General features: G+C 65.1%; 3 protein-coding genes across 3 annotated transcripts in view; 1 reads left to right on the top strand and 2 right to left on the bottom strand.

The window, feature by feature from the left end:
- The window catches only part of AMSG_10914 (uncharacterized protein), a 1,228-nt gene extending 1,148 nt beyond the window's left edge, over positions 1-80 (bottom strand). The window contains exon 1 of the mRNA XM_013897644.1: positions 26-80. The gene's annotated coding sequence lies outside the window, so the exon portion shown is untranslated. The remainder of the gene's footprint in view (positions 1-25) is intronic.
- Positions 81-1,094: 1,014 nt separating this feature from the next.
- AMSG_10913 (uncharacterized protein) lies at positions 1,095-4,776 on the top strand (the record flags this gene model as incomplete). The annotated part of the gene is made up of 2 exons (XM_013897643.1): positions 1,095-1,898; positions 2,185-4,776. Exons 1-2 carry the CDS (start codon positions 1,311-1,313, stop codon positions 4,774-4,776), a joined length of 3,180 nt encoding a protein of 1,059 aa, XP_013753097.1. The 5' UTR covers positions 1,095-1,310.
- A 289-nt stretch (positions 4,777-5,065) lies between these two features.
- The window catches only part of AMSG_10912 (C2 domain-containing protein), a gene marked incomplete at both ends in the record, with an annotated part of 6,183 nt that continues 1,242 nt past the window's right edge, over positions 5,066-10,006 (bottom strand). Inside the window, one exon of the mRNA XM_013897642.1 lies at positions 5,066-9,966. Coding sequence (XP_013753096.1) covers positions 5,066-9,966 — 4,901 coding nt within the window. The remainder of the gene's footprint in view (positions 9,967-10,006) is intronic.

The raw sequence follows: 10,006 nt of genomic DNA, 5'->3' as shown, positions 1-10,006 counted from the left end.
GAGGGGGAGGGTGGGTATGTCGTACGGGTGGTGTAGAGGTCATAGGGAAGGCATTATGTGACTTTCACCTCTACGGCGCGTATACTTGCCGCGCTATGGTCATGGGGGGCTCGGCGTGGTCGCCAGGGTGCCGTGGTGTGTGTTGTTAACCTTGCGGAGGCGTCAGTGGCAGCAGCGGCGTCGTTTTGGCGTTCAGACGGCTGCGTTCGCGGCCGTGCGTCGATTGGCAAGCAAAGATGGCCGAAATCCAACGATTGAACTGGACAATGACGAAATGAACGAGTGATAATCGAGTGACAAATAATGGAACAAATGACCAAAAAAATGGTGGCCCAGCCATTGGAAGGAATAATTTGCAATTCCGGGCCGTACGCCGAACGTGGCCTTCTGCGCGCGGAGAGGCACCCCAGCACCACCAGCAGACCCCTGCGGCAGCGACGAGGCACACCACGGCACCCTGACGACCACACCAACGCCCCCCCATGGCCACAGCGCGGCAAGTATACGCGCCGTAGAGGTGAAAGTCACACAATGCCTTCCCTATGACCTCTACACCACCCGTACGACACACCCACCCTCCCCCCTCCCCCAACCGGCTTTTCCGGTACCCATGCTGTGCTGCACGGACACGAGGCCGTCGTCTCCCTCCTTGCCTGCGCCCACCCGCAGCAGTAGAAAGCCGGTCATTCTTTGCTGTGACGACACACCCCCCCCGCACCCTCATCACCCTCCACCACAGTCCATCCACAAGCCACAGTCCTACCCCATGGGCGTCCTCTGGGTGCCTGGTCCCTTCTCCGTCACCATTGCCTCCTCCTCACTCCTGCCCTCCACCCATGGCCTCGCTTCCCCGCCATGCCACACACCATAGGGCAATAATCTTCACACCCCAACTCGCCAACACCTCACTCGGTTACAGAGCATGTACGTGGTGTGGATGTGGGGGTGGTAGTGATGGTGGATGCCATGGTAGTCGGCCATGTTCCTCCCTCCATGTGCGTCACGGCATGCGCCTCTTTCCTTGGTTGTGGTCTCCTCGACCATGGTCATGGTTGTGGTGGCCGGTGTGTACACACCAAGTGGCTGCAGAACATGCAGTCAGTCGAAACTGGCCGTTTTTTTGCACTTTGCTATGTGTGCCCTTGCACTTTTGCGCTCGGGGGCCGTACGACTGCGGGCTGAGAGTCCGGCGGTGCGGCAAGTTTTCACACTGAAAATTCTCCGCACAGGGCCGGTTGATTTTTTTCCCTCAAACCCCCCCTCATCCTCACTCACCGTCCCTCAACCTCTCACCCACCTCCAGATCAAAGATGGTCAACTCGAAGCGCGGACAGGGCAACGCCTCGGATTCACGTCCTTTCAAGCGCGCGCTTGTGCCGCTCACTCAGGGCGACGAGGGCTTGATGTACAAGGAGAAGCTAAAGGCGCGCCTCGGAAAGGACTCTGTCCCACTCGCTGCTGCCCACGCACGTTGCTTGCAACTGGCCAAAGACAACACCGGCTGTGACTGGCCCCTTTCCAAGGGCGCTTTCAAGGACTTTGTGCGCGAGGCCTACGATGGTTACACTGATTTCAGTGGCCTGGAAGAGGCCGTGCTTGCTCTCGAGGTCGGCGTGGTCGACATGGGCGTCCTCGCCTTGAAGATCTGTGACAAGCATCACCGAGCGACCAGGACCGGCGTTGACAGGGCCGCCAAGAAGCAGGACATTACTCCGAAGGACCTCTCTGCTTTGCGTGCCAAGATCGAGGCCAGCGTCAAGGCCGATTATGACCAGCATGACGCCGACGAGTGCGTTGCGCGCCTCAACGCCAAGCATGACGCTCTTGTCGAGCGTTTCCTTGCCGCCATGGAGTTCGCCGACATGGACATTGCCGACATGGACATCGCTGCGCCATCCGTCACACCCGCCCCACCTCCTTACACCCCCGCACCCCGCTGCAGCACCTGCCGCCCGCGGAAGCGTCGCTGCTACGGGCAGTAAAGCCATGACCCAGCCATTCCTTCTCGAACATCGACTATTTGTTCTCGGACGTTCCACACCTGACTCGGCCATGTCAGCCCCCCCACCACCACCGCCACCACCGCCAGGCCCAGGCCCAGGCCCAGCCTCCGCCACGTCCACGCGTCCCACCTCTGGCCCCCCACCCCCACCCCCACCCGGACCGCCTGATGGGGTCATCAAGGCCACGTACCGCCCACCGACGGCATCCGAGCCAACTGCCTCTCCGCATGTCGCTGCCGTCAGCCTCGCACCGGCAGCCATTGCCCCGCAAGAGTGGTCATGGGAATCAGTGAGCGCAAGCAAGACGCTCAATGATGCCGGCAGTGTTCTGCTGGTTGTCAATCACGCCGATCAGGCAGTTGTCGTCAAATCGGCAACCACTTTGCCCGAAGAGTATTTCGCCAATCGTCTCCTGGCCAGCCTCCTGCCGCTGATGCCTGTGCCGGACATGCGCCTGGTGCGCTTTACCGACAACTCGGGCGAGTGGGCGCTTATCAAGGAACGGACGGCTGCCACGGGATCTGATGCCACTGCTCGTGCTGTTGAAAAGCATCTCAATCGCCCATACTTTGCCGTCATGGAGTACGTGCCCGGTGTGACCCTCGACAAGCTCCCGCTCCGCCCGGACTTTGCTGCCCGCCTCCTCGCCCACTTTGATCTTCCGCCGACGGCCGTCGCCGCCATCTCTGACTGTCCCTTTGCGCCGCGTCAACTTGAGGCTCTCGGATATATGCTTGTCGCCGATCTGCTGACAAACAACTCGGACCGTGCTCCGTTTGGCGAGGTGTGGGACAATGACGGCAACCCAGGCAACGTCCTCTTCCGCGCGCTCGACGGCGTTGTTGTCGCCATCGACTCGGCGGTCACTACGCCTCGCACCTCCTGCGATGCTGATGCGTACATCGCCCGGGTCACCGCTGCCGTCGCCACTGTCCTCGACGCACGCGCCTTGCCGGACTCGACCCGCGCCTTTATCGAGAGCTGCGCCGGCGTCCCGCTCGCTCCGGACGAGGAAGCCGCCATTGTCCGCGGCATTGCTCGCGCCCTCGCGTACCTCACCCGCCGAGTCACCGCCGATGACCTCGTTGCCGCTGATGCTGCTGTCCGCGCCGCTGTTCCGCCCGCCTGCGACTGGGGCGAGGTCTGGGCATCGGGTATGAGCGTCATCTCCACCGACACGCTGCTCACAACCCTCGCGGCGCTCCAGGCCACCTTTGCATCGTCCCCGTTTGCATCGAACAGCTTTCTCTTCCCGATCTCGCTCGACGAGCTCACAGCCTATCAATCGGAGCTCTTCGCGGCTCGCAGCTCCGAATCGGACGCCGCCGCCATCACCAGCGATGGCGCCGTCCACGCGCTCGCCTTTCAAGTCCGCCACATGTTTGCTGCAGACGCCAAAGACGTTATCACCCGCGAGCTCGATGCCATCTTTTCCGGCCGCGGCCCACCGCCAGCCGTCGTCGTCTTTCCCGAGGGCTGGGTGACCGCCTCGCGCAGCGACCTTCAAGCCGAAGCCCGTGGCGCCCCACTCGACGAGCTCCCGTTCATCGCCACCGTGGCAGGTGTTATCCGCCGCTACGGTGTCTATGCCCTGCTTGGGACCCGGATCGAGACCGCGCCACATGGCGCCAGCTATTGCCAGGCCATCCTCCTTGATCCCGAGGGCTGCGTCCTCGCCACGTACCGCAAGCGCAAGCTCGTCGGTGCCTCCTCGCTCAAAGCCGGGTCATCTACCACTGTAGTCGACACCGCCTTTGGTCGAGCCGGCATCCTCATTTGCTTTGATGCCGAAAACCGCGACGTCTTTGACGAGCTTGTCGCCGCGCGGCCTCGCTTCGTCCTCAACCCAGTCCACATTCCGCTCCGCTCCGCCACCTCGTACACCCAGCACATCGCCAACTGGCACATTGGGCTTGTCTCGATGGCCGAGACCTTTGAGACCCGCATCCGTGACGCAGGCATCGCCCTGCTCCGGGTCGACAAGCCACGCGAGGCCTCGTCGCTCGGATCGTCGCAAGCCATCACGCCGGTGGTCACCACCGCCGTCTCCACCATGGCCGAGACAGTGTTTGGCGTCAACCTCGGCCCACACTCTCCGCTCCCGCTCCCGCCGCCTTCGCTCAGCGAGGCCCGAACCAAGCCGGAGCAGAACACAGGGAACCGGATCCTTGTCCGCGGCCTGCATCTTGGAGCCTCGGCGGCCCGCGCCGGCTGGCGGACCGACGTGGCGCCGGCGGCCTCGGACGCTGCTGCGGTCGCCGTTGCCCTCGACGCAGCCAACCGCATCCACCTCTTTGACCTCGCACAGCACACATGGCGCGGTGCGTGGCAGGCCCCTGTTGAGCCGATCGCTCTCATCGTCTCGGGCCTTCGCACGGAGTTTTCGGTCGGCGTCTGTGATGCCTCGGGCGCCTGGCTTGTCGCCTCGTTTGACACGCTTGTTTCCCAGGTGCGCGAAACACTTGTGCTCGACTTTGCTCCGCCGTCGGACGAGCTCCTCGCCTCACTCTCGTGTGCATCTCCTCGGTCCACAGACCTCGACGTCGCTGTCTCGGCAGACCGCTTTGGCATCGAGCTGTCGTCGCCGGCAAGCTCGTCGACCGCCTCCGTCTCGGTCGCGCTCGACGAGCCCATCGCCGGCGCGTGGATGTCTACCCCCCAGCTCGTGGTTGTCCTTGGCTCCCGTCCGCTCTCTCGCATCTGGGTTGTCCGCTTTGAGCGGAACTGCCGCCACACCGATTGGGCGCTTCTAGCCGAGGCGGGACCGCACTAGTTTGGGGTCGGCGCCCCGTGGCTGTGCCCATGGCCGTGCCTGCCCGGCCAATCTTCTCGATGACAAAAGCACACGATACCGACAAGGGTCTTGGTGCCAACGTCCGATTCGTGGGCATGCGGCTCGTTCGAGTGGCCGTGGGCGTGATCATGGCCGTGGGCGCAGCCGCCGCCGTCATGCCAGTGCAAGTGGCCGGTCTCCGCCCCCCCACTTTGCCTGTGTGCTGTGTTGTTCAATTTGAGGCGCGCAACAACGTGCTTGGATAACTGTACTGTGTTGCGGGCCAGGGTTAGTAAACTCGCGACTCGACAGTCTTGGTTGGTGACACGGCAGCCGACGCCGACGCCGATGCCGACGCTGACGCGGCTGCTTCGTCGCCGCCATACTCCGACTCATACTCCAGCGACGGATAGTGGGTGATGATGATGTGGATGCGGGTGTCCTTCTTGTCAAAGCCGAGCCATGAGTCGTTGACGGCGCCACCGCGGTTGAGGTACTTGAGCGAGATGCGACCATGGGTGAGCGCATTCTTGGTTGAGTCGAGGAGCCGGAGCTTGAGCTTGGAGGTCGAGCCGTCGAGCTCGAGCACAAACGACTTGTCCCACACCGGGTGCCGGTCGTCACCGACCACGGCCGGGCCGGCCAGGAAGGTCTGGCCCTGGATGGCCAGCTCGCAGAACGCTGCATCGTCGCCTTCGCTGTTCTCGACATGCAGTGCCTCCACAATCCGCAGCTCAACCGGACCGGTCCACGGGGTCCAGTTCGCCGAGTGCATGTACATGGCCATCTGCTCCTCCGTCGGGTTGGCGATGACCAACAGCTTAACTGCGGTGCTGCTGTCAGAAAAGCCGGCCTGTAGCTCGTTCTCCTCGCTGTCGGCCTTGAGCGACTCGAGCGGGACCTGTCCTGCTGAGATGACTTCGTCGGTCTTGTTATCGCACACAAAGACGGCCAGCGACGTGTCTGCTCCGTCCGACGGAATGAGGAACGCCTCGTTGATCTCGGCCGCCGCCCCGGTCACCGGGCTCGTTCGCACCGATGTCTCGCCCATCTCCAACCGAACGTAGCTGTCGACAGGGAGCTCACTCCCCGACGCTACGAGGACCATGGCGTCGCCTGCCCACTCGGCACTGCTCGACGCCGCGACGGGCGCCGCGGGCGCTGCAAGCGCTGGCTCTGCCGCAGGGCGGTGGGTGATGATGAGATGGACAATGGCCTCGCAATTATCAAAGCCGAACCACTGGTCATTGACCACTCCGTCGCGCTCCAGCATGCCCAGCGGCACGTGACCGACTGCGAGCACGTCATCGCTCCCGTCGTCATCGTCCACAAGCTTGACCTCCAGCGTGGCGTCGCTGCCGTCGAGGACAAAGTCGAACGTTTCGTTCCATGTCGGTGCCTCGGTGTTGTCCACCACGTTGGTCCGCCGCTCCTGGTCCTGAATCGCGATCACGCACCGGGCGTCAGACTTGGAGAAAGCGTCACCCTTGGGCACCTTCTTGGCCTCGACAACCTGGATCCGAGTGAGTCCAGTCCAGGGCTCGGGCGCGGCCGCAGCCTCGGCCGCCAGTCGCGCCTCTTCCTCGGCCGCCAGCCGCGCCTCTTCCTCGGCCGCCAGCCGTGCCTCTTCCTCGGCCGCCAGCCGTGCCTCTTCCTCGGCCTTGGCCTTGGCCGCAGCCTCGGCCGCCAGCCGCGCCTCTTCCTCGGCCGCCAGCCGTGCCTCTTCCTCGGCCTTGGCCTTGGCCGCAGCCTCGGCCGCCAGCCGCGCCTCTTCCTCGGCCGCCAGCCGTGCCTCTTCCTCGGCCTTGGCCTTGGCCGCAGCCTCGGCCGCCAGCCGTGCCTCTTCCTCGGCCTTGGCCTTGGCCGCAGCCTCGGCCGCCAGCCGTGCCTCTTCTTCGGCCTTGGCCTTGGCCGCAGCCTCGGCCGCCAGCCGCGCCTCTTCCTCGGCCTTGGCCTTGGCCGCAGCCTCGGCCGCCAGCCGTGCCTCTTCCTCGGCCTTGGCCTTGGCCGCAGCCTCGGCCGCCAGCCGTGCCTCTTCCTCGGCCGCCAGCCGCGCCTCTTCCTCGGCCTTGGCCTTGGTCGCAGCCTCGGCCGCCAGCCGTGCCTCGGCGGCTGCGCCGTGAAGCACAACGAGCCGGACCATGGCGTCACAGTTGTCGAATCCGTACCACTGGTCGGTCTCGCCATCACGCTCCAGCATGTTCAGCGGCACGTGGCCAACCGCGAGCACGTCGTCACTTCCATCGTCATCATCAACAAGCTTGACCGCCAGCGTCTCGTCGGAGCCGTCCAGCTCAAAGTCAAACTCCTCGTTCCACGTCGGCGCATCAGTGTCGTCCACCACGCTCGTCCGCCGCTCTTCGCCCTGCAGCTCGAGCACACACCGCGCGTCTGACTTGGAAAACGTGTCACCCTTGGGAACCTTCGTGGCCTCAACCACGCGCACCAGCATCGGTCCGGTCCACGGCTGCGACTGTGGCGCGGCCTCAGTCTCGGGCTCGGCCTCGGGCTCGGCCTCCATCGCCGACTCGCCCGCAGCCTCCGCGCCGTGAACGACCACGAGGCGGACCATAGCATCGCTGTCGTCAAAGCCATACCATTGATCGTTGACCACACCGTCACGTTCGAGCAACCTCAGCGGCACGTGGCCAACCGCGAGCACGTCGTCGCTCCCGTTGTCGTCGTCGACAAGCTTGACCGCCAGCGTGTCGTCGGAGCCGTCCAGCTCAAAGCCAAACTCCTCGTTCCACGTCGGCGCATCAGTGTCGGCCACCACGCTCGTCCGCCGCTCTTCGCCCTGCAGCTCGAGCACGCACCGCGCGTCCGACTGCGAGAACGCGTCGCCCTTTGGCACGTTCTTGGCCTCAACAACACGGACCGTGATCGGCCCGGTCCAAGCTGCTGTCGACGGCGACGAACGCAAAAGCGGCTCGGATGCCTTGCGGGCTGCCGCGAGCGTCTCCTCGGTCGGATGGTGGACAATGACAAGATGAACCTCGCCGCCGTCGTCGCCGATGGCGTACCACTCGTCGTTCTCGGCCCCGTCCTTGTCCAGCTTCTTCAGGTCAATGTGCCCGAGCGCAAGCGCATCGTCGCCGTCGCCGTCGGCGTCCTCGTCGTAGAGCGCCACCGCGAGCGTCGAGTCCGTTCCGTCGAGCTCAAACTCAAAGGCCTCGTTCCACACCGGATCTGCGGCATTGCCAACCACCCGCGTCTGCGCCTTCTCGCCCTGGACCCGCACCACGCAGTATGCATCCGACTTGCTGAACGTGTCGCCCTGGGGGACATTGCGGGCAGAGAGGACCCGGACCAGTACCGGACCGGTCCATGCAGCCTGGGCCGCAGCCCGCCGTGCTGCCGCCTCAGCCTCAGCGCGAGCAGCAGCCTCGGCCGCGGCACGGGCGGCGGCCTCGCGGACGGCCACCTCGGCCGCCGCCTGCGCCGCCAGCTCCTCTTGCCGTGCCGTCACACCGCGGAGCTCCTCCTCGGACGGGTCGTGGACAACAATGGCGTCAAGTGCCGCGCCCTTGCGTCCGCCGGTCAGTTTGACGTTACACCGGTTGACCACGCCGTCGCGCTTGAGCTCGGTCAGCTCCAGCACGCCCGACGCGATGACGCCGTCGTCGACCTTGACCACCCGAAAGTCGACGGTAGGCTCGCGGGTCGGCTCCAGCTCAAAAATGAAGCCCTCGTCCCACTCGGCCTCTTCGGTCAGCCGCGTCCGCTGGCGGTCGCCGTTCAGCTCGACCGCACACGCCACGTTGGTCGCCACCTTGGAGGCGCGGAGAACCCGGACAAGAATCCGCCCTGACCACATGCCGGCAAGAAGCGCCTCGTCGATCTGCGCCTGTGTCGGGTTGTGGACAATGTCGAGTCGGACTTGCCCGTCGTAGCCGTCAAACTCAAACCACAGGTCGTTGGACGCCCCGTTGTCGAGGAGCATCGAGACCGGAATATGCCCCACTGCCAGGCTCTTCTTCCCCTTGAGGTCCAGCAGCCGGACGTTGATGACGCCGTCGGTGCCGTCGAGGTCAAAGATAAATGCGTCGTTCCACTCGGGCGTCGTCGTCTTGGTCACCAGCCGGGTTGTCTCGGCTTGGCCCTGGACGTCAACTTTGCACGCTCCGACCCGGCCATTGGTGTACCGTGCCTCGATGACCCGCACCAGCATCTTGCCTTCCCACACCACTTCCTCGCCGGTCTCTGACTCGGCCACGCGCTCCGAGGTGCGGACATGCGCGCCAGCCGGCACCTGCTCGCGCGACGGACGGTGGATGATGGCTACGCGGACCTCGCCGGCGGCCGAATTCTTCTTCCGACCGGCCATGGCCAGCCATACATCATTACGGACGCCACGGGTCTCAAGCCCGCTCAGCTCGAGCCGCCCGCGCGCCAATGGCTTGCCCTTGACCTTGTTTGCCTCATAGAGCGAGACGTCGAGCGCAGCCTCGGTGCCGGCGAGGCCAAACACAAAGGCCTCGTTCCACACCGGCGCCGTTGGCGGGCCGCGCCGCTCGGTGGCAAACGTCACCTTGCCTGCCGTCGCCGTGCAGAGGACCGGCGTTTTGGTCGGCAGGTCGCGAGCCTCGATGACGTTGACCAGCACTGGACCACGCCACGACGCCCGTGCCGCTGCCGCGCGCGCAGCACGCAGCCGCGACCGCGCCGCATGCCCGCGCCACGTCGCCTGGATCCGAGTCGCCGCCGCGTCGGCCTCGGCTGCCGAGACCTCCTCCTCGTCAGCAAAGGCCTCCGGCGCAAGCACAAGCTCGGTCCAGGCGCGGATCTGGCCAGCGTCGGCGTCGAGGTCGACCACCACGTTGTTCCGCCGCCCATCGAGATGCAGCTCCCACAGCGCGATCGAGCCGGCGCCGAGGCACGGGTCCTTGGCGTCGTCCTGTGCGTCAAAGAGCGCGAGGTCGAGCGCGGTTGCGCCGCCGCTCAGCTCAAACACCATGTCGTCGCCGCCAAACTGCGGCGTGAGCGTGTCGCGCGCCACAGGCGTCCGCTCCTCCGCGCTGCCCACAAACGCTACGCAGTACGGCGAAAAGCTGTTGGCGAGGACCTTGCCCGACGCGTCGGTCTCCACCGATGCGCGCGCCGCCGCAGCAGACAAGATGTTGGCCGAGACAATGTGGACCCGCAACTGGCCAATCAGCCGCTTCGGCTCTGGCCCGCTTGCAGTGTCGGCTGCCTCGTCGGCCCGCGCCGCCGGCGATAGAGATAAAGC

The sequence above is a fragment of the Thecamonas trahens genome (assembly GCF_000142905.1).
Source record: "Thecamonas trahens ATCC 50062 unplaced genomic scaffold supercont1.66, whole genome shotgun sequence".
Classification (NCBI taxonomy): domain Eukaryota; order Apusomonadida; family Apusomonadidae; genus Thecamonas; species Thecamonas trahens.
This window is presented reverse-complemented; position numbering and strand designations above follow the sequence as displayed.